General features: G+C 34.5%; 1 protein-coding gene and 1 long non-coding RNA gene across 2 annotated transcripts in view; one reads left to right on the forward strand and one right to left on the reverse strand.

The window, feature by feature from the left end:
* Positions 1-25,568, reverse strand: part of LOC133206229 (paladin-like) — an 89,800-nt gene that overhangs the window by 36,431 nt on the left and 27,801 nt on the right. The window contains exons 5-8 of the mRNA XM_061342180.1: positions 10,921-11,084; positions 9,743-9,818; positions 8,498-8,643; positions 6,488-6,581 (exon numbers count right to left, since the gene is read on the reverse strand). Of these exons, the coding sequence (XP_061198164.1) occupies positions 6,488-6,581; positions 8,498-8,643; positions 9,743-9,818; positions 10,921-11,084 (480 nt within the window). The remainder of the gene's footprint in view (positions 1-6,487; positions 6,582-8,497; positions 8,644-9,742; positions 9,819-10,920; positions 11,085-25,568) is intronic.
* Positions 3,550-5,809, forward strand: LOC133206238 (uncharacterized). Its single transcript, XR_009723722.1, has 4 exons — positions 3,550-3,803; positions 4,561-4,936; positions 5,055-5,152; positions 5,339-5,809. It is a non-coding gene; the product is annotated as an uncharacterized LOC133206238 (long non-coding RNA).

A 25,568-nucleotide genomic window follows, 5' to 3' on the forward strand; every position in this document is an offset into this window, starting at 1 on the left:
AACCTGGGTGCTATTTTAGAAATGATGAGCATTTTTTCCCAACCATAAAAAAATCGCACTTTGTAGTTTTCAACTTTGAGCGGTTTTGAAAACAATGCATGGACAATCGCTTTCCAGGACGTGTCTTGTTCAGAGCAATTGCATTCATCTGAACGTTTTGGGACTATATACAACAGCTAGCTGATATGTGACCAAACAGTTACTTCTTGAATTAAATAACAAAAAAGTCCAGCTCTGGTTAACGTGATAATTGATTGGTGATAATTCAGCACAATGTGAAGTAATCGCACTTATCCATGCCTCACCGCACACAAGGTGCTGTACAGTTACTCAAACAATTGAAATACAGCTTTTGCTTAAAAGTGTTCAAAAGCAGCAATGTTGAAACTACCTTTTACAGGGGTTTGCTTTTTTAAATGTCCGTTGTACAATTATAAGTAAATTTATATACTTGCGATTTTTTTGTCTGTTTTTACTTAAAATGCCGACTTGTGAGAACTTGCATTGAAATAGGCTTCAGAGTGTTCTTTTCAATGGTGTATCTACAAATTTTGACCCGATAATAAGCACTCATGCAAATCAAAACAATACTTCAAACGGAAATACGTCATAACGTAGAGGTATCCCATACTACCTTAAATCTTTTCACTTCAAGTTCAAGGGGGATAACTATGTCCAAAATCATTGGACCACAACCAAATTCAAACTTGACCTGTATTTTCTGGTAAAATACCTGCACATGCAATTTCAACCTTATACATACATCCCTACAAAAGTTAGAGAGCAGAAACTGAAAATTTATTTTTTCTCAGTTCAAGAGGGATTGTTACTCTGTAAAAATCATCAGACCATGACCAAATTTGAACTTAACCTGTATTTTATGGTAAAATACCTGTATCTTAACATAGATCCCTAGAGAGCAGAAACTGAAAATTTTAATTTTTCCCCTTAAGTTCAAGAGGGAAAACTCTGTCAAAAATCATCGGACCATGACCAAATTCAAACATTATTTGTGTATTCCTATGACATATCCTGTGTCAAATTTGAGTTGAATGTGTGCAACTGTTGCCAAGATAATGAAGGAAAGTCAATGATGACGGAATGACAGAATGATGAAACAGGGTAACACTATATGCCCTCCACCATTTTATGGCGGGGGCATAAAAACATTTGTGAATAAGCCATTGACTAAGTGAGGCCTAGAAGCTTGAACAAACTTTGTGCTTTCTATCACATTTCACTTGTGATCGAAAGCACAAAAAAAGCTTCCTGGATGGCTAACTTTTCAGATGTGGAGAACCCTGCCTACTGTTTTCATACTTTGTCTGTTATTACACAGTGCATGAAATGTTGTTGCAGTTCCCTTAATATGTAGTATTTAGCTGTTGAAACACTTCATGAAGTAATTCTTAGGGATGGTAACAATTTTTGAGCATTTCCCGTACGAACAAGTGAGGCGTAAACCAGCTGGATGAGACATGGAAACCAGCTGGTTTCTAGACGGAATTCAGAATTACGTGTCTTTACCAGGCGTACTTGAGCAGGACACGTATTCCTGCTCTTTGCACACACGGAATACGTGTCATTTTCCGCCTCTTGGGCCAGGCGTAATTCTTGTATCAGGCGTAACTTTTTAAAACCAGGCGTAACGCTGAACTTAGTAAAATTGGTAAGGCGTAATGTTGGACTTAGAAAAATTGGTGAGGCGTAATGTTGGACTTAGAAAAATTGGTGAGGCATAATGTTGGTCTTAGAAAAAAATAGAAAAGGTACAATGTAGGCAAAACATTATATTTCACTTTTCTTTTGTGAACAATAAATCCATTTGCAATATTTACAGTGAAATACTTTATAGATTAAAAAACTTTAAGATAAATATTTCAGCATTTGTGTTTGTCCTTCCCAACATCATTGTTGAGCAAAGATAATTTCTAGCTGAAATTACAGTCCCATCACAGATGCCCTTATAAGTTCCACCAGCTATATTTCTGTTAAACCACACTTGCATTTTGCTTTAAAAAAATCCATCTGGAAAAATAATAGATTGTGGAGTAGATTTATAACAGGTATTTCCAGAAAGAAGTTTTTGGTTTCTTGAATGGTGTTTGAAAAAATTCCTTTAGACAGATGACACAATCAACATTTTATTGGCCCCCAAACAACGATGACAATAAAAGTGGTAAACACCGTCACAAAGGTTCCTTAGTTTTTTTTTGTTTTTTTTTGGACAACTGTTAAATGCATATATGTCAAATGGTATATAAAATGTGTTCTGCTAGCATCACATCTGAAATTATGTTCAAAAGTCGTTGGATTCATCATCTATTATTAGTGCAAATCACAGCAAGCACTAACATGAATACTCTTATTGAAATACGGATGTTACAGAGCAAAGAATGAAGTTGGAAGTCTTGATCATCATGCTCCGTAACATTGCAATTTCTTCAGTGATATCATCCAAAATGTATTCCTCTTCATCAGATAAATCAGAAAAGAGAATACTTCCTCTTCATTATCAGAAAAATCCTCATCACTAAATTTTATGTATTTTTTTGGCAGTTGGGGTTCTTTGTTTCTTAAATGTTGTCATGTTACTCATCAAATCGTCCAGCTCAGACTCTTCATGGTCAGACATCTAATTCAAGAATAAAACACTACTATTATCCAGTTAATCAAATGCATGCAAGTGAACATTAATTTAATCGACTAAGATATATATATTAATTTTTTAAAAACCAGAAATTGGTGTGTAGGTTGTATTGTTACAAGCTATTCAATATGAACAAAAAAATAATTAATTTTCTTTAAACATATTGAGAAAAAAAAAATCGATGAGAACTCATTCGTATTTTTTTTTTCTCTTGCTTTACATGTACTGTATGATCATCAACAGCTGATCAAGTAGCAGGGATCTATATACGTCCCTGCAACTTGCAAAAAGTAAATAATTTTTAATCTAATAGTAAAGCGATACAAACAAAACAAAACAATGTTATTTAAGGTGACCTACCTCGCTCATGATGATTATTTCTGCGCCTTCGTCTTCTAACTTCAGAGTCGATTTGTTTCGAGATAATTCGGGTTGCAATCTGTAAAACGGAAGTAACATTCTATTAAATTGATTGTCGATCCCGATATATGTAGGTCGATCTTTTTTTTTTAAACTGTAAAATACTTACCGATAACAGTTTCCTAGAATCTTCTACAGTTTTCTCGCAATCAAAGATTCCTGTTCTTGTTATTTGCTAAATTTTACAAACGCTTTCCGTAAGTAACCTTCTTTTATTTTGTTTGGTTATTCCGTGATTTTCCAATGTGCCGAGAACAACTGTAAACTAAGGTGTTTTCTCAGAGGCCAAGGGGAATCGCCTTACAAAATGATCTCAGTGAAATTTATTGATCTACACATTGATTTTGCATCTTAAAAAAAAAATTCGACAAATTAATACTAAAAGAACGCATTTTATTATTTTGAGAGACGTTTTTGGGGGAAAGTTTGTAATAGCTTTTGTATCGATCCCGTTGTGAACCTCAACAGTAGAGCATCTTCGAACCGGGGCTGCAGAAACTTGATATCCCACGCTATCAAAATCCCGCCCGCATGGTCATTTCAAATTCTGTTGCTTTGAAAGAAACATTGCCCTGCCGATTTCTACTTGTTTCTGACAACTTGGTTTTACTTGAAAGTGAAAATACTTCGATGAGGATTGCAGTTTGACTGTCGTGGGAGAAAAAGACAAAACGTTGACAATAAGGACGGAATTCGAAGTGAGATACCATCATTCATGGCCCCATCATCAATGGTAAGAATTTTTTAGATTTTCATACTCCAGCGAGGTTAACACTTTGAAATATACCATATAGTATTATCTATAAAAATTTAAGAAATGTGCTTTTAAAATCATTCTGTTAACATGGTTAATGATTAGATTACATGTAGCATGCGTGTTTGTTTACACATGGAGACCTGTCGAATTTGTAAACTACTGCTGTTGTATACCCCATGATTTTTTTTTTAATTATCTTTCTATCGCATAATTATCATTTTTAGTATTTATCATTTCGAAAAAATATATACAAAACAAAAAATATACGAGGCATTTTCCACCTTTTTTTTTCTTCTAAAAAGTCGGGTTCAAGATGAGGGAAATATAAAGTCGCATGGATCACAACATGGTATGTCACCGTATGATGGTATGAATTATAAATTTGCCACACGGCGCGGTGGCTGTCTTAAAAATTTTACTAGACAAAATAATTACAGTAATTTTAATCAAAAGCTGTCGTGATAACAAATAGAGTGCACTTTCTGATAAGCTGACCATGTTAACATGGTTAAGGTGATGTTTAATGGGTTGCTACAATGCATAGGTGGATCGGAAACTTTTCATACCCAATATATATATATTCATAACTTTCTTGTATTTGTTCCTTCCTACTGACTTACAAGGGGTCTGTTTTGTGTTTCTTAAAAGGGGGGGGGGGGGGTCAAGCTCAGATATGCTACACAAAGCTCACATTTCTTGGTGATAATTTTGTTATATGTGTGTGTATTTGTAGATGATGAAGAGGAACTAACAAAGTTTGCTATTCGGCATGCAGCAAATTATTAGGAAACTTGCAGGAGAAAGCAAAAGATATTCCAGAGAGACTGTTTAATTTCTCAATCTAAACACAGAGAAAGCAAATGGGAAGAGAACAAGGGCTCCAACAGACAAAATAAAAGAAATTAAGGGACATGATGAAGAGTTTATCCCAAATAAAAAGAAGAAAAACACTGAGGATACAAGAGAGAAGAAACAGGAGCTAAGTCCCAAGGAATAGAAGATACCAAGTCACAAAACTCCTCCCTTGAGAAAACACTCTACTACCGACATTCTTTCATTGGTAGTAGTAGTAGTTATTAGCATTTCATCCCATGGAGGATTGTGTTGAGGTTAGATAATAATGAAAAAAATAAAAACCTAAATAAAGTATTTGTAAAATACACATTCAATATTTGATATATTTAACTATATGCACGGCTGTAATATATTTCTATTCCTATCATCCAGATAATCAAGAAGCAGGCTTCCTGTGTCCAAATCCTCCTTCTTCAGAAAAACCAAGGGAGAATGACCAGGATATTTCACCCCCTGGAATATCTGAAGGGGTAAGATTTTCATGCCCCCAATTGAAGGATTGGGGATATATTGTGTTTGGTCTGTCTGTTTGTTTTCCTGTCAACCCATTATGTAATACAACAATTTTTTTTCTCTAATTGTAAATACTGATCTTGTTGGACATAATGCATGTGATTTCAGACCTACATTAAAGCATGGCTACAATTTTCCTTCAGGTTATGCCCTTTAGTGGTGTGGAGAAAAAGAAGAAAAAAAGTGAACCAAGAACTGAACAATGCCATCACAGAGCAAGTCTCATTGCAGGACAAAAATTTAAAAAGGAACATGGGAAAGAAAAATATGAGAATGCTAAGAAGAGCTCAGTGCACGATACAAGATAAGCTAATGTAAAACACACTTATTGCGAAGTACAATGAATGAACAATTTTGATTAGGCGTAGTTCATTGTATCCATTAAGTTCACAGCAATATTCTAAAATTTAAGGAAATGAAAATCACTATAACCATGAATTCATTATAAGCATCTCTGCTGTAATACAAAGTCATCAGAGATTGGTATTTTCAAGATAATTTATATATTTTTGTATAATACAAATTTTGAATTTTCCTTAAATGGGAAGATTTATTAATGTAAAGTTTATTTGAATGACATTTTGTTGTCCATCAAAATGTTAAGAAAAACTGCCTTTGAATGTTATTTAAATTGATACTAAGATATGGATGTTTTGATAAAATAAATACTTAGTTTTCAAAACATGTAATGTATTTTGTATATATCATTGTGTACTGTACGCCTGGACTTTTTTACGCCTGGACATTTTTACGCCTGGACAGTACGATCTTTTACGCCTGGTCTATTGAAGAGGCGTAAAATTTGCATATTACGCCTCTTTTTACGCCTGGTTTCCGTCTCATTTGACGCCTGGTTTACTTATATGGTATTGAGTCAAAATCCGCCTGGTTTTTGCAGAGCATGACGCCTGGTTTACGTGTTATTACCAGGCGTACAATTTCGTACAGGTAATTTGCTCATGATAAATTTATATACAATTATCTACCAAATACAATAATTTTGTCTTGGAAGTAAAGAAAATTGTTCCCTGAATTACAGTATGACAAATGTGCCTGTCATTTTACTGTTTAACTGTTGCTTAATATTTTGATATATTTGAAATATTGTTTTAAGTTTGCCTTTTACTTTTAATTTTGATGTTTTTACTGTTTTGCTCCATTTTAACTGTCAGTTTTTAACAGTTATATATGGAATATTTAATCTGATAAACATTTTTGGTACTTCCACCCTGTTGTCCTGATATTTATACCATTGATATTTTACTTATTTTTTACCTGTTTTATTATTTTACCTGGTGTTTGATTTTTTGCCCATCAGGAATGAGTGAGACAAGTCTATGTACAGCACCACAGTCTATTTCCTCTCCACTACTTTTATGGGTTTTACTGAAAGCACAAACTACAATCATTAACAATGGCTACATATATCCACTTAATTGTATTGCAATTATTATGAATAATTCACTATGAACTATAATTATATCATGTCTTGAAACATAAAATTGTGTAATGTTGATGGTATTATCTAATTCATCTCGGAACAAATACAGAGGATGATATGCTCCATGTCTTGTTTACAGAAAATCGCTGTTATGAGGAAGTCGGCTCAATAAAACACAATTAATTTTCCTCAGGGGAAAAGGAAAAAATCCTCTATCATAATATGTTAACTGAATCAACAAGTAAATTGATTGGTATGTACCAATTGTTCACATAACAAAAGAAGCTCAATATTTTTCTGCACCTTAACACTTATATACATGACAATGGACATCCCACTTTTCAAGCTAGATTTTATTTAACCTCATGTCTGCTATTCTGCATCTATTTCACACTGCTTTTCCGTGACTGGTTTTAACTATAAGTTCTGTGTTATCTTCTTTATTTGATACCTCGACTTTCCATGATTTTTCAATGCCACAGACAGTGCTTAGCATCAAACAGTAGCAGATTATTTTCCTCAGAGTTCAAGTCACTAGTAGTGAGTATGAAGTGTGTATGAACTCATGGTGCATTAAAAATTTAATAGAATGAATTTCACATAGTGTTGGTGATATGTTTCAGAAGTCATGGAAATTATTCATATAAATGATACAAATTGTCGTAACCAAAATATAATATACATGTCATACAGAAAACTCAATGTTTTCAATAATGCAATAATCAATCTGTTTCTTAAATTCTGATGCAGCATAGAAAAAGTATGCAAAAGCTTTCATTACAACTAATGCAAAAAGAGTTGCTATGATAAGATTACCTTGCTAACAAAAGAGGTCCATTTTAAAATAAGTTGCGAAAAAGCAAAAAATTCAATCATTGAATAGCAGTATGATTTGTCCCTGAAAAGTAGAATTTTTTGTGGATAAAGCTGTGTTGAATCACAGAAAAGTAAAACAGCTATGAAGATATTCTTCAAATTCCTAGCTATCACCAAATTTACCTAAAATTAATCAACAGCTCTATGTAAACCAAAAAACTACATAGAAATGTGTAATGTCTGTATGAACAAGAGGCCCATGGGTCACAACGCTCATCTGAGTAACTTTGGCCTTGCTGTTTTTCACCTGATTCCCCCCCCCCCCCAGTACTAATTGTGGCCTCGCCCTACCCCAAGGGGTCATGATTTGAACAATTAGAATCTACACTACCCCAGGATACTTCCACTTAAGTTTCAGCTTTTCTGGCCCAATGGTTCTTGAGAAGAAGATTTTTAAAGATTTTTACTACATATTTCAATGTAAAACTTGGATTCCCTATTGTGGCCCCCCTACCCCCGGAGGTCATGATTTGAACAATTTAAAATCTACACTACCCCAGAATGCTTCCACATAAGTTTCAGCTTTTCTGGCCCAGTGGTTCTTGAGAAGAAGATTTTTACTACATATTTCAATGTAAAACTTGCATTCCCTATTGTGGCCACACCCTACCCCCAGGGGTCATGATTTGAATAATTTAGAATCTGCACTACCCCACAATGCTTTCACGTTAGTTTAAGCTTTTCTGGCCCAGTGGTTCTTGCGAAGAAGATTTTTTAATGACCCCAACCAATTTTTGTCTCTTCTTGATTATCTCCCCTTTGAAGGGGGCTTGGCCCTTCATTTTAACAATTTAAACTACCCTTCACCCAAGGATGCTTTGTACAAAGTTTGGTTAAAATTGGTCCTGTGATTCTTGAGAAGAAGTTGAAAATGTGAAAAGCTTACAGACGGACAGATGGACGACGGACAACAGGTGATCAGAAAAGCTCACTTGAGCTTTCAGCTCAGGTGAGCTAAAAAAGAAGCACCTAATTTATTACCTACCTAAGGATGCTACTAAAGCCATTGCGATGAGCTAAAAGTAGTGACCCCATTACCATTCCTAATGTGGTTCTACCATAACCCACATGGCAGGTAAACAACATCGCCATACTGGAACCATGTGTTTTGTCAAATCCACTTGGACATTCCTGTTTGCAGGATTTAAAAACAAGAATATATCAAGGGATGTAATCATAAATATATGGTTGGACTGTACAGATTATTACAAAAAGGTTACAATAGGCTCATTAAATCTATTACTTTCTCGGGACTTAATTTATAGTAGCCCACAGACTACAAACTTCCTCGATATATAAATTTTAGGACATATCTTTACATGCACACATATAATCCTGCTCTGCATGGTTATTACTTTTATATGAAAATATGGTGGATTCAAAGTATCACAAAAGTAAAAAATTTTACTTTTCATCAACATGTAAGGTTAAAAGTAGCATCTAAGTTTTGTAACTTGTCATCTACAGACTATGGTTAGCACTTAAAGTTTATCTTATACAGTTATGGACTCTTTCGGTGGTGAATATGGTTTGTTATTCGCCAGAAAAATATCAATATTGACCGAAGTCAAATTCCAACATCAAGTCAAGAGATCAAAATTGTTGGTTCCCACAGAAAGGTCTTGTCACAAGGAATACACCTGTGAAATATGAAAGCCCTTGCAGCAACCATTCAGAAATTATTATCAAGGTTAAAGTTTTTCAAAAGTTGCAGAGATAATGAACGGAAAGTGAATGATGACGGAATGACGGAACAGGGTAACACTATATAAAAAATACAAAAATATCTGTACTAAGGGAAGGTCTCATCACAAGAGTTACACATTTGAAGTATGAAAGCCATAGCACCAACAATTCCCAAGTTATGGCCAAGCTTAAAGCTTGGTGAAATTTTGCAAAAGTAGGTCAAACTCCTAGGTCAAGAGATAAAATATGTTTGTACCCAAAGATGTACCTTGTCATAAGGAATTCACAGTGAAATATGAAAACCCTAGCTCCAACAGTTCAAAAGTTATGGGCAAGGTTAAAGTATTAGCAGCCAAACAGAATAACAGACAGACGTACCGGCAGAGCAAAACTATATATGCCCTGAATCTTCGCTAAAAGGGCTGTAAAAATACATGTACCTATAAAGATGAAACAACTAAATGAATGAACAACCTCTAGAAAATACATTCACAGAATAAATATGTAATTCAACATTCTGTTTTATAAAAGGAGCAGATTTTACCTTGTAAACATCTATAAAGGAATCTACATCCATGTCACTAGGTGCAGACTCCTGAGGAAAGCACAGTCTTCTGTACCTAAAATAACAAGAATATACAATAACTAGACATCATTGAGATGGGTACTGTAGGACTGTATTTGGAATTTGAACTTGACTCCTGACTTACTTTACCCATAAACACTTTTTGGATGAGGAATGAGCCAAATGGGGCCAAGGGGATAGAAAATAAGCTCATGATAAAGATTTCACATAGAGATCTGTTATGACCCAGAAACTCAGTTAAAGGTCATTACACACTCTTAATTTATGAGCACTCTATGGGTAAAGGATGAGTCTTTTAAGGCCAAAGGAAACTTTGCTTTCAACAAGAATTGGCTTTGACTGAAATTTTAAGGTCAATGCACATCCTTTATCTACAGACACTTTATGAAGTTTGAGCAAAATTGGGCCAAGGGGAGACACAATATGCACTAGACAAGGATTTCACACAAAGCTCATCCTTAAATATTTACCAAGAGGCCTGGGTTCAATTGTCATTTGCCGCATTGCATCAAACACAAGATTTAAACATAGGTAGTCACTGTTCATTTGCCAAACACCCAGCATCAGATGTGAAAGTCATGGGTCTTTTTGATGAGACCTTAAAAACCGAAGCCCCACTTACGGTAGGCGTTAGCACAATAGAGAACCCTCATTGACCAATGACCCTGAGTGCCAAGTATAGGTCTAAATTTGTAGCCCTTCACCAGCATACGGTGATATCTTTATGAGTGAAAAATTCTTGAAGGAGACATTGAACGACATACACTCATTCAATCAATCCTCTTCTATGAGCACTTTATCTATGGGTGCATGAAGAATGAGCCAGACTGGGCCAAGGGGAGAGAAAGTAATCTCCAGACAAATATCAGATGGACAGACAGACAGACTTACAGATGGAGACAGAATGTAATCAGAAAAGCTAGCTCACTTAATCTTCAGTTTCTGCCCCCCCCCCCCAAAAAAAATAACGAAAGAACAAAAATCAAAGTTTAGTTAAGGTTGAAAAATACTAATAATGTTGCTATTAAATGAATTTGTAAACTTCTGGTGTCAGTGTTACACTATAAAATGAAATTACCTGCAACCTTAAACAAAATCAAACTGAAGTTGTTTTCTTTTAAGAAAATGATACAGACCTGACACAGTGAGAGCAGAGAATGTGCCTTGAGTAGACTTCCTCGGACACTAACAGGTGGTCCTCGTACTGTACATAAAACTCATGTGGTTCTCGATGAAGATTCTCCAAGTCCTTGTAAAAATAAAACTTGTTCTCCTCTTTTAGTGTTGCCAAGTCTATCACCTGTAATTATGAACAATCCAACTAAAGCAGTAATCTCTGATATGAAACAGTACTAGATCCACTTAAGTTATAGTACATGTACTTATAATGGTGGAAATGAGTCGCACCTCTCTGATACGAGACGGTACACTAGTTATAGTACAGTTAAACCTCGTTATCTCGAACTAGATCCACTAGTTATATTACTTATAATAGAGGAAGATAAGAGTTGTACCTCATTAAATGACAATACTTGTGTTCATGTGCATACAGATACACATACAATTTAGTCAATATAACCTTACCATCATAGCATTTACAGAAAATTGTATTTACACTTCTTGCGAGTTTCATGCAAGCAGTGGTAAGCTGTGAAAATGTTCATCTGTCTTTACATTTTTCTTCCCCCTTGATATTTTAAACATAATTATATGATATAGTCACACTCTCAAAGTTCTGTCTGTATAAAAGTCACTCCAGTATCTCTTTTCTTTCCACTCCATCACTTTTAATATTTGAAAAAAAAAAATTAAAGATGAATTCAGAAAATCTTAATTTCAAAGCAATGTCAAAAGTCAACAGGGGATGCTTACTCCTCCAAGGCACTTGATCCCCCCCCCCCCACCTGAACACACTCACAGTCATGCAACTGTTAAATAATATATCATGTAAAGCTTATCATTGACAGCTTAAAAAGATATCTCATCATTTAGATTAAACAAGAGGCCCAAGGGCCTTAACGGTCACCTGAGTATAATACAACAATTTAGAAGTTAAATACACTGATAGATGAAGCTTTGTTGCCCTAAAGCAAGAGAAGTAGGAAGATCAGGATCAACAAAATAATTAGTCTAGTATTCATTATCAACTCATAAATAAAGTTCTAATCTGTCCCCCACTTAACACTATCACATGCAGACTATTAACAAACTATTAGTGCATCTGTACTATTTTTAAACCCATATTAAGACCTCTAGCATTGACCTTTCTTATGGTCTTCGAAGAACTTTTAATAAGATAAGTTATTTTTGTCTCATTTTTATTTATCTATTACTTACAGGTTTACTGATTATTAAAACTAAGAAAATATTTTTGAATTATATGATAAACATTCTTGCATAATTATCTTATTCTATTAACCTTTCAAATACATTATTTACAGTGATTAATTATCAAAGGTGAATGGAAAAGGGGAATAACTTCTCTCAGTAGAATACAAATTAATAGAGCCCTGCCCAGGACTAGAATGCTGAGGCAAATGGTCCAGATGTTCAAAAATCTGGTAGAAATACGCTTACTTATATCATTTATACTTTTACTCAGTTTTCTTCCGATATGCCAAAAAGCAGAGAAGAATTTCACAGGTACAATGCATTTTCACTACAGATTCAACAAAGCCTTAACCTAACACCAGAACCCAAGACCAAGGGTCAAGAAATTTACAAATTTGGAAGAGTTACCCTCATCATCATAACTATGGACTTCAAAGAATTAACACTTTTCCACTATATTATCAAAAGCTCCCCCCCCCCCCCCCTCGTTATGCCAGAACCCCTGACCCTAGGACCACAAGATTTAAAAATTCTGTTCGAAGCTCCCATTTTCATCGTACCTAAGCAATTTATTTATCAGCTCAACGCTAAGGAGCAGACAGGATTAATTAACAGAATTAATGCTTTTTCACTATATAATCAATAGAGCCTCCCCCCCTTTCCTCAAGAACCCCAAAAACTGAGGCCATATATTTAAAAATTTTGGAAGAGGCATCCTTGCTTATCATAATCATGAACTTAGTTTGTTTAAATAATCTCCAGTAGCAGAGAAGAAGATTTTCAAAGAATCAATGCATTTTCACTATATAATCAATAGAGCCCCACCCTAGCACCAGAACCCCTGACCCTGGGGCCATGAAATTCACAATTTTTGAAAAAAGGCATACTTATGCATCATAACCATGCACTTAGTTTGTTTAAATAATACCCAGGAGCAGAGAAGAAGATTTTCAAAGAATTAATGCATTTTCACTAAATAATAAATAGAGCCCCTCCCTAACATCAGAACCCCTGACCCAGGGGCCATGGCTTTCACAATTCTGGAAGAGGCCCACCTCTTCATCATAACTATGTACTTAGTTTATCACCTTAATGCCCAGGAGCAGAGGAGAAGATTTTCAAAGAATTAATGCATTTTCACTATATAGTCGATAGAGCCCCACCCTAAAACCAGAACCCCTGACCCTGGGGCCATGAATTTCAAAATTTTGGAAGAGATACTCTTGCTCATCATATCTATGTACTTAGTTACTTTATAAAATATCCAGGAGCAGAGAAGAAGATTTTCAAAGAATTAATGCATTTTCATTATATAATCAATAGAGCCTCGCCCTAACATCAGAACCCCTGACCCAGGGGCCATGAATTTCACAATTTTGTAAGAGGCACTCTTGCTCATCATAACTATGTACTTAGTTACTTTATTCAATACCCAGGAGCAGAGAAGAAGATTTTCAAAGAATTAATGCATTTTCACTATATAATCAATAGAGCCCCGCCCTAACATCAGAACCCCTGACCCTGGGGCCATGAAATTCACAATTTTGGTAGAAGCACTCTTGCTCATCATAACTATGTACTTAGTTACTTTATTTAATACCCAGGAGCAGAGAAGAAGATTTTCAAAGAATTAATGCATTTTCATTATATAATCAATAGAGCCCCGCCCTTACACCAGAACCCCTGACCCTGGGGCCATGAATTTCACAATTTTGGAAGAGATACTCTTGCTCATCATAACTATTGTACTTAGTTACTTTATTTAATACCCAGGAGCAGAGAAGAAGATTTTCAAATAATTAATGCATCTTCTCTAAATAATTAATAGAGCCCCGCCCTAACACAAGAAACCCTGACCCAGGGGCCATGAATTTCACAATTTTGGAAGAGGCACTCTTGCTCATCATAACTATGTACTTAGTTACTTTATTTAATACCCAGGAGCAGGGAAGAAGATTTTCAAAGAATTAATGCATTTTCATTATATAATCAATAGAGCCCCGCCCTAACACAAGAACCTCTGACCCTGGGGCCATGAATTTCACAATTTTGGAAGAGGCACTCTTGCTCTTCATAAGTATGTACCTAGTTTCTTTATTTAATACCCAGGAGCAGAGAAGAAGATTTTCAAAGAAATAATGCACTTTCACTATATGATCTATATAGCCTCACCCTAGGGCCAGAACCCCTGACCCTGGGGCCATGAATTTCACAATTTTGGAAGAGGCACTCTTGCTCATCATAACTATGTACTTAGTTACTTTATTTAATACCCAGGAGCAGAGAAGAAGATTTTCAAAGAAATAATGCACTTTCACTATATGATCTATATAGTCCCAACCCGGGGGACAGAACCCCTGACCCTGGGGCCATGAATTTCACAATTCTGGTAGAGAGCTCAATGCTTATTACAATCATGCCAACAGTTTGACTGCTTGATATTATAATCCTTGAGTAAAGAAGAAGATTTTTAAACATTGCATTATTTTTGGTGGTTTTAGCCCCACCCCTCAGGCCCCAGGGGGGCAGGGACCATGAAATTCATAATTTTTGTTCCCCTTCACCCATAGATGCTATATGCCAAATTTGGTTGAAATTGGTTAAGCGGTTTCAGAGAAGAAGCTAATAATGTTCAAATGTTAACACACGATGCACGACGCACGCCGACGGACGAGAACGGATAGCAATAGGTCACCTGAGTGACTCAGGTGACCTTAAAATTCAGAAATACCAAATAACAAAGAAAGACAACTCTAAGACTTAAAATTTTGTCAATATTCTGAAAATAGATTTTACACATCTTTACTAATTCAAAGTAATTCCTGATCTAACTCTTGAAATTTTATTCTAAAAAGTGAGATAACCTATTATAATCTTGCTTGATGAAACAGAAATTCTTTGACCTAGCATAAACAACAATTTTACAGCATTTTTAAATGCAGCAATTGAGCCATAAAAATGAGCCAAACAGTGCTCAATGACAACCTTCTAAAAGTTAATAATGTGACAGTTGCTGGTTGTCTATGGGGGTTTTCAAGCCCATCAAAATTAACTTTAACTAACAGTACAATCCAGAAAGTATTATACTATGTCATGTTGGCTAAAATGCTTGAATTTATGTATTTTATGTAGTATATTCATTGTTCTGAATTGATCAGTTCATCCTTCGATCACATCCACATTAAAACTATCTAAAGCTTTCTCGTTTTCACTATGAAATTTAAGAAGTGTAAGTTAACGTAAAAAAAAAAAAATATAGAGGTAGAGAAGAAACTTTATTTAATTGGTAATTTCTAGTGGGAAATCAGACAGACTAATTAAGGTTTACTTGTAAAGCTCATGTCGACAGTTACTGAGGCAATTTAATTAAAGGATGACACCTTTGAATGAAGTAATGTTACTTTGATGAGGCTGTGTCCTTAGTGTATTCAGCAAGTCAAAAGTAACATTGTATCTATCAAAATATTCACCTTACAACACCAGCCAGAATTTGTCCCATTACACTAAAATACGCCTATTGAAAGTACACCTGTCCAGAATATATATATGCAGATCACTTTTATTTGTATGATTCCCTTTTATATTTCATGACTACTTTTAAAGACGATATAGTAGCAATCAGACAGTAAAACATATTTTCTTAAACATATATTTCCCTCCGTACTTTTCCTCACTGAAGTTGGCAGATGTATTTTGGTATGGCCCATTGCTGTCTGCAAAAAATCTAGATTCCAATCAAATTTATGCCGTGTTTTTCTAAATGTATTAATACATGCGTTTTATTCAATTCAAAAGAATTACACAAGAGTCAAAGAATTCCTTTTACACATGAAATCACCTAAAATATATATTTATATTTTAAAAAATAAACATTTTTAAAAGAAAAGGTTTGGAAAGGATTTTTAAAATGCTCGATCCTACACCAAACAGGCAAACAAAGGTATCAGATATAATAAATACAACTTATTTTCAAATAAAAATAAAGAGCTAGGTTCACTTTATCCATAAAATGGCCCTGCCCATATATAAGTTAACTCAGCAGCGACGGACCAAGTCCCAGTGTCCTTTTTCAAACATCAATATAAAGACTCAGTGCTTTCATTTCCTACAAAAAAGTTTCCTCTGAGAGTCCAGGTATTGAAAACAGGCTTTTTGAAATTGCAATGTTCTTGAACTTTGAAGAAAATGGATGTTTTTGAGTACCTAACTAATCCACTTTACAAGTATATTACGTACAGGTTTTTTTTTTTAGTATGTAAAATGTCATTTTCTTACAGTCAATCATCCTCAAATAGGTTTACAAAATGTTTTTATCCAATTCAGTTGCACAGATGGCTCCATTACCATCACAGACATTGTTTATGTTACCTGAGATTTTCTATGTGATGTGACAATCATCAGCAATGTCCTATTATGTTAATACCATTTTAGAACCAGTGAGATTTTACAATTATGGACATTTTTAATGGTTAATAATTGTTTGATATTGAATAGGTCAAGATTGATATTTTTCTGTAATACATACTTATACTGCATGTCCACATATTATTGCATGGAGTACTCTAATCTGTCAACAATCACTCAGAGTGTTAATATCAAGTTTCAAGTTTTGAAAATTCAATTAGGTGTGTTGAAAGCTGCATGACCTAAATACAGTCCACATCAATAACCAAATTTAGAACAGTTAGCTTTCAAGTAGAACAAAACCCCTGGGTGTTGTTTCAACTGTATATCAGCACCTCAAACAAATCAATAGAAAATTTGTCATGTCTTTTAACTCGCATACTTCAGATATTGTGATGATTTATTATAACAGGACCATGGACCTTGACCTTGTTATTCTTCATCATAAGATTTTTTAAAAGATTTTTCCCCCTTTACTCTCATAAAAAAATTTTAAATCCCAAATTGCAGCCCCATCTGATATATACAGACCCAACGTCTAGATCTACTCTGGAAATTCATATGTCTTATCATGGACTTGCTAATACAAAAAAGGTGAAGATAACAAGCTGTGATCTCAAAAAAATCTACAAAAAATACAAATCTGTAAACAGGGCCTAAAACACAGACCCCTTTAAATTGTGGAGGTGGGATAAGGTGCCTAGGAGGAGTGAGCCCTATGTATTGATCATGTAGAGGCAATAATCTGTACTCAAATTTAGTATAAAAACAAAGGCCTAACAATTGGTATGAAATATGTCAGTCAAAATACAACCCAATGATAGACTGTATTTGCTAACAGGATCATTATAACTACTATGGAATATGAAATGCTAACTTTATATGAAGTTGAAATCCCTGTAATATAAACTTCTTCATCAGTAGCCTGCCTCTGTTTAAAAATTGATCATACTCAGAGCAAGCTCTTGAGTTGAAATAAGTTGAGCGACATAAACATCATATGTAGGTGATAGTGAAATACTACAGTAACTACATAAATAAGAAAAGTTGATGATGGAAATGCTGTGGTCATCTTTTTCTTATACAGTTTAGTTGGCAGTTCGCCCTTATTGTCTCTAGTCAGTAAAACACCCATATATAAAACAGATATCACAGCCTCTGTGTTTCTTTTATTTCCAGTTCACTTGGATACATCAAGTCGACATATGAATGGTAGTAACAATTGTTAATTGATAAAATGTTGTCAATATATATGAATGTCAAGTTCAAGACCACAGCAAGCATATTAGTTGTGATATGCAAGCATCTGACCAAATGTTTCAATAACAAGGCCGGGTTCTAGAAAACATTTGGATGCTGTTCTATCAGGGACATATAATATAGGTCCCTAGTTCCATCAAACTTTGTATAAGTAGTCACTATTATAGCATGCTGTCATAACATTACGTGATCTAAGTCCTAAATGCAGCACTTTATAAAGATAATTAAAGTGCATGTTTTCAAACATTTTCTGGATAGAGAATCTTCATAAACGTAAATCTCGATCCCAACCTTAAAAATGGACATCACCAGCCCAAATTTTCTCAGTAGCAAAAATAAAAGTTAATTTTAATTTCTAGTCCCAAAATCCATTTATTGGTCACAAATGCGACAATTTTAGCTGCAACTTAGAGCACTGTTAAGTCTTCTGCGATTTATAAAATATTCATTATAACCAAGATTTCTTTATGAGTTCTCTAATTCATTATTATCTAGTTTTACTGTAAAGATATATACGTATGTACTTTTCAGTAATGGAATGGTCTTCTGAAATTTAATTTACCTTTTTTACCAGTTATCTCAATACCCTTACTTAATTTCCTAAAATAAATTGACAATTTTAGATATGAATAGAGATACATGATTTCTAATTATGTTCCCCAAACGGAGTTTGGGAACATATTGTTTTTACTCTGTTTCTTATTATTATTAAGGTCTTCCGTTTTCACGGAAGACCTTATAGTGATTCTACTGTTTCTTATTATTATTATTATTTTTTTTTTTTTTTGACCAAATTTTGTGCAGGCGTTTTCTCGAAAACTATTCAGTGGTTTTTCATGAAACTTTCAGGAAAAATTAGTCATTGTATGAACTTGTTTCATCACAAGGAAAATTTGGAAAATTCCATTTTGGTTCCAAGTTACGGGCAATTTCCTGATTTTAAAATGAAATTTTGTCCCCGAGTGTTCTCAAGAATGACTAAAGATATGAACTGGAGACTTATTGGAGAGCATAGATCGTGACTTGTAAATTTGTGGAATCGCATTTTCGTTCGTCGTCGGCACTTCCGGTCGTTTACGGAAGTGATCAAAGAAATCATAAAATTTCAACTTTCTTTTTTTAAATCAATACTTACATGAGATTATTGCATCTCTTTTGTAGTTTCGAAATATGTTGGTCCCACCGGAAACAAAAACGTTAACTTCCGGTTATAAGAGAAAAACTACATAATTTTAGTATTTTTCTTTCCCATTAATATCCTTTGTAGATAAAGTATTTGAAATGAATTTTAAATATGTTATTCAAACTGCAGATATCTAGAGTAACATCAAATATCTTTGTAAAATTCACTTCCGGTCGCGTGTTTTCCTGTCCTCAAAATGAGAAGTTCTCTGAGCAAGATCTCGGAAACAGCGAGAGATTAAGACACCAAACTTATATGAGCAACAGACCTTAAGATGTAGGCAAAACCATTTGGGTACAGAGCGTCAGTCGTCACTTCCGGTCGTCACAGGAAGTGATCAAAGAAATCGAAAATTTCAACTTTTCTTTTTTTAATTAAAAATTGCATCACTTTATTGCATCTTTTTCGCAGATTCGAAAGATGTTGGTCTCACCGAAAACAAAAGTGACAACTTCCGGTTATAAGAGAAAAACTACATAATTTGAGTATTTTACTTTTCCATCAATATTTTTTCTAGAAAAAGTATTTGAAATGAATTTTAAATATGTTCAAACTGCAAATGTCTAGAGTAATCGTAAATATCTTTCAAAAATTCACTTCCGGTCGCATGTTTTCCTGTCCTCAAAATGTGAAGTTATCTGAGCGAGATCTCAAAACCAGGTAAAAGATTAAAACACCAAACTTTTATGAGTAATAGACCTTGAGGAGTAGGCAAAACCATTTGGGTTAAACGCGTCAGTCGTCACTTCCGCTTGTCACAGTAAGTGATCAAAGAAATCAAAAAAAAATTAACTTTTCTTTTTTAAATTAATGCTTGCATCACTTTATTGCATCTCTTTTGCTGTTTGGAAATATGTTAGATTCCACCGGAAACAAAAACGTCAACTTCCGGTTTTAGGAGATAAACTACTTTACTTTGATATTTAACTTTCTCATAAATATTGCTCATCGATAAAGTACTTGAAATGACTTTATGTATGTTGTATATACTGCAAATGTCTAGAGAAAAGTCAAAGATTTTTATAAAATTCACTTCCGGTCTCGTGTTTACCTGTCCTCAAAATTAGAATTTGATCTCACAATATTGCTCGGCAACAGTAAACGACTGAAGTCTAAAACTTTCAGGACTGATGGTCAGTCATCAGTTATATGAATCGTGAGAAAATCTTGTATCGCCGTTACTTCCGGTACTTTCGGTCGTGACCGGAATGATGTAAAAAATGAATGGTTTCACGCTGACGACCATGGTTAAATTCCCAGATTGTCTGAATTTCTTTTATCTCTTTTTCAGCTTGAATTTTCGTTTTTATTTTCAGAATCGGACGGAAGACCTCTCATTGCTCGCAATGAGTTTCTAGTTATTATGTTCCCCAAACGAAGTTTGGGAACATATTGTTTTTACTCTGTTTCTTATTATGTTCCCCAAACGAAGTTTGGGAACATATTGTTTTTACTCTGTTTCTTATTATTATTATTATTATTATTATTATTATTCTTTTTTTCTACTTTCTTCTCCGGTTCTTTTTTGTCCGGGAGTGTTCTCATAGAACCACTCATCCGATTGACATGAAACCTTTTTAGGGTTAATAGGCATGTTGTGTAGGTGTTCGGAACGAAGGTCATTTTGCGCGCACATGCATGCACGTGCGCGCGCGTGCAATGAGTGAAATGACTGATATACTTGATGAAGCCGTAACTTTTATATTTCTTGATGAATTGCTTTGAAACTCAAGATATAAAGATATATTAGTAGTCTAGACAAGATAACATGGTCAAATTAGCGTGAACTCACGCGCATGCACGTGCGCTCTTCTCTGATTGGCTGATACAAAAATCTCAATAATTTCCTTGTTTTTTGACAAAATACTTTGAAATTTAGAATATAAGTATATATTATAAGGTGCTACAACATGTTATATAGGAAATTACTTGAAAACACGCGCATGCAGGTGTGCTGCAATCTGATTGGTTGAAACTTTAAATGTCTATAACTCCCTTGGTTTTCAACAAAACAGGATGAAATTTACGACATGGATAGGCACATGGAGCTTCTACATTATGATACTATCAAAATTGAATGCAAGGCCATGCATGCGTGTATGCTGAATTCTGATTGGCTAATACTTAAAGGGTTACATCTCTCTTATTTTTCAATGAAATTCTTTAATATTTAACACAAATGTTTGTATTGTGAGACACTATAAGAAAATTAATGTGAAAAATGTAGAAAACATGTGCAAGCACATGCACTGAAATTTGATTGGCTAATACCCATATGGCTATATCGGAGTAGTTTTCCAATGAAATACCCTTAAAAATAAAGTGTCCATCTATATTACAAAAGTATTGTCTAATTTATTGAAGCTTTTGGGGAATGGGGCATCATAAGGGATTGGGGAGCCGTTTGGGGAACATCTGTAACGGTTCCCGTTACAATTAGCACTAGTTATTATTATTATTATTATTATTTTTTTCTACTTTCTTCTCCGGTACTTTTTTGTCCGGGAGTGTTCTCATAGAACCACTCATCCGATTGACATGAAACCTTTTTAGGGTTAATAGACATGTTGTGTAGGTGTTCGGAACGAAGGTCATTTTGCGTGCACATGCATGCACGTGCGCGCGCGTGCAATGAGTGAAATGACTGATATACTTGATGAAGCCGTAACTTTTATATTTCTTGATGAATTGCTTTGAAACTCAAGATATAAAGATATATTAGTAGTCTAGACAAGATGACATGGTCAAATTAGCGTGAACTCACGCGCATGCATGTGCGCTCTTCTCTGATTGGCTGATACAAAAATCTCAATAATTTCCTTATTTTTTGGCAAAATACTTTGAAATTTAGAATATAAGTATATATTATAAGGTGCTACAACATGTTATATAGGAAATTTCTTGAAAACATGTGCATGCAGGTGTGCTGCAATCTGATTGGTTGAAACTTTAAATGTCTATAACTCCCTTGGTTTTCAACAAAACAGGATGAAATTTATGACATGGATAAGCACATAGAACTCCTACATTATGATACCATCAAAATTGAATGCAAGGCCATGCATGCGCATATGCTGAATTCTGATTGGCTAATACTTAAATGGTCACATCTCTCTTATTTATCAATGAAATTCTTTAATATTTAAAACAAATGTATGTATTGTGAGACACTATAAGAAAATAAATTAATGTGAAAAATGTAGAAAACATGTGCAAGCACATGCACTGAAATTTGATTGGCTAATACCCATATGGCTATATCGGAGTAGTTTTCCAATAAAATACCCTTAAAAATAAAGTGTCCATCTATATTACAAAAGTATTGTCTAATTTATTGAAGCTTGTAGGGAATGGGGCATCATAAGGGATTGGGGAGCCGTTTGGGGAACATCTGTAACGGTTCCCGTTACAATTAGCACTAGTTATTATTATTATTCTTTTTTCTTCTTATTTCTTCTCCGGTACTTTTTTGTTTGCGAGTGTTCTCGGAAACTGCTCATCCAATTGAGTTAAAACCTTTTTAGGGTTAATAGGCATGTTATGTAGATTTGCGGAACAAAGGTCATTTTGCGCGCACGTGCATGCACGTGCGTGCGCGTGCAATGGGTAAAATGACCAATATACTTGATATAGCTGTAATTTTTATATTTTTTGGTGAAATGCTTTGATACTCAGAATATAAGGATATATTAAAAGTGTGAACAAGATGACATGGTCAACATGCACATGCATGCGCGTGCGCGCACGCGCAAAGCATAAAATGACCAATTTACTTGATAATATCGTAACTTTTATACTTTTTGATGAAATGCTTTGATACTCAAAATATTTATATATATAGAAAGAGTAGACAAGATGACATGGTCATCATGCACATGCATGCATATGCATGCACGTGCGCGCGCGTGCAATGTGTTAAATGACTAATATAATTAATATAGCCGATATTTTTATATTTTTTGATGAAAAGCTTTGATATTAAGAATATATAGATATATTAAAAGTGTAGACAAGATGATTTGGCCATCATGCACATGCATGGATATGCGCGTGCGTGCAATGTGTTAAATGACCAATATACTTAATATAGCCGTAACTTTTATATTTTTTTATGAAAAGCTTTGATACTATGAATTAACAGACATATTATAAGTGTACACAAAATGGCATGGTCATTATGAACATACATGCATGTGCGCGTGTGCGCAATGCTAAGATGATCGACCAATATGCTTGATTTAGCCGGAACTTATATATTTTTTGATGAAATGTTTTGATACTGAGAATATAAAGATGCATATATAGTATAGACGGGATGACATGGTCATCCTGCACGTGCATGCACGTGCGCGCGCGTGAAATGCAAAAAATGACCAATATACTTCATTGCCTTATTTAATGAAGCTTACAGGAAAAAAGTCACCAAAAGGGAGTTTGGGAGCATTTGGGGAACATCTGTAACGGTCCCCGTTACAATTATAACTAGTTATTACTTTATCTTCTGTTTTGTCAACATGCATTATATTTATGAAAATCGGTGTCTATATCTTTCACTAAATTATCATACCTGAAGCATTTATACAATATAAATAAATCAAATTTGGGGTATAAATTAAAAGCATATAATTTTCTGAGAAAAATCCATGATCCATATTTTGAAATTATTACTGTAAACCAACTTTTATTTGTGTGCAAGAAATATCCGCAAGTTTTGCAACCTACTTTATCTCGCAAATATTAATCACCACAAACCATTTCTTTTGCTTTGTATTCGAAGAGAATGTTTCCACAGGCTCAATTAATCATCGCAAATTGATTTCAAACTGATGAATCACGAATAAAAAATGACACGAATAACAGTTGGTTTTAAATTACAGTATCTGGGAGAGATACAGAATTTCCACAATAGTATTTAACAGCTCTGGTAAACATAAACATGATTTAAGAAAAGATTTTCTATTTAAAACCAAAACATGCTGCATTATAACTAGAAGCAATATTATACCAGGCCAAAGTACCTGTATTAATTCTACTCAATTGATTTAATGCTGCAATCAGCAGATGATCACTTCAAGCTTTAGTCTGTAAACAAAAGCAGCAGGAATTACCAGATTAGTACTTGCACAAACTGCTTAAATTGAATTTCAGCAAATCAATAGAAATACATTCAACTGACTAGAGAAAATCTGGACATTTTATTGAAGGCATATTGGGAATGATGGACAATAATCACAAATAAGGAAGCACAAGAGTGACATACTGCCTCACAAGGATACTCAAACTGTTGCCCTAATCTGACCTGGTAGACCTCAGTGTCTAGAAAACAGTTTGACATAATCTGGCAGTTATTAAGTTTGTTCAAGCAATGTTGGGAATCATAAAACTACTAATCTTCTGCTAGAAGTTATCTTGACATTTCTTCTGCTTCCAATCATCAATGCTGGTTCTCCCTTCAACCAGGAAGCCAAACACTTACATAAAAGAAACTGAACAAACTTCTTAGACCTAAGAAAAAAAAATATTTGTTTATGGCTACCCGACAGATCCTAATTTTATGCACCAACTCGATTTTTTTCATCAGGAAATTGCATGTCTGTACACTTCTTTCAAACATTATAGTTTATAGGTCATAAGGACACTTTTCTAGAAGCCAATTTAGGGCTGTACATCATAAAGATGTTTAAAAATATAATTTAAAAAATAATAATAAACATAGGTAATCAGAGATTACAGAGCTCACCTCAACGAATGTTGTCTTTAAGTAAGGCAAAGTCCCACACTAAACTAATAATCTAGGAGTGTGCATCCCTAGATGCAACATTTATGCAATTTTGGTCTGATAGGGCTTGCAGTTACTTGGGAATAGACTTATCTGAAAACTTTAAACTAGTCACTCATCCAGAAAATGTAAGTCAAATCCAGCATCCGAAGCAAGTTTTGAGATTGTTTGTCCCTTGATGCATCATCCATGCAAGTTTGGTTCAGATAGGCCTTATAGTTACTTGGAAATGAGATCTGCTCCAAAAATTTTAACCTGGTTACTCATCCGGAAAATGTAGGTCAGATACAGCATCCGAAGCGAGTCCAGTAGTGTGAATCCTTAGATGTATCATCCAAGCACGTTTGGTCAATATAGGGTTTATAGTTACTTGGAAATGAGATCTGCTCCAAAAACTTTAACCTGGTTACTCATCCGGAAAATGTAGGTCAGATCCAGCATCAAAAGCAAGTCCAGTAGTGTGAATCCTTAGATGTATCATCCATGCAAGTTTGGTCAATATAGGGTTTATAGTTACTTGGAAATGAGATCTGCTCCAAAAACTTTAACCTGGTCACTCATCCGGAAAATATAAGTCAAATCCAGCATCCGAAGCAAGTTCAGTAGGGAACATCCTTAGATATATCATCCCTGCAAGTTTAGTCAATATAGGGCTTATAGTTACTTGGAAATGACATCTGCTCCAAAAACTTTAACCTGGTCACTCATCCCAGAAATTTAGGTCAGATCCAGCATCAGAAGCAAGTCCAGTAGTGTGAATCCTTAGATGCATCATCCATGCAAGTTTAGTCAATATAGGGCTTATAGTTACTTGGAAATGACATCTG

Source organism: Saccostrea echinata, unplaced genomic scaffold (genome assembly GCF_033153115.1).
Source record: "Saccostrea echinata isolate AGI-Se365-2 ecotype Australia unplaced genomic scaffold, CSIRO_AGI_Sech_v1 ptg000002l, whole genome shotgun sequence".
Taxonomy (NCBI): Eukaryota; Metazoa; Mollusca; class Bivalvia; order Ostreida; family Ostreidae; genus Saccostrea; species Saccostrea echinata.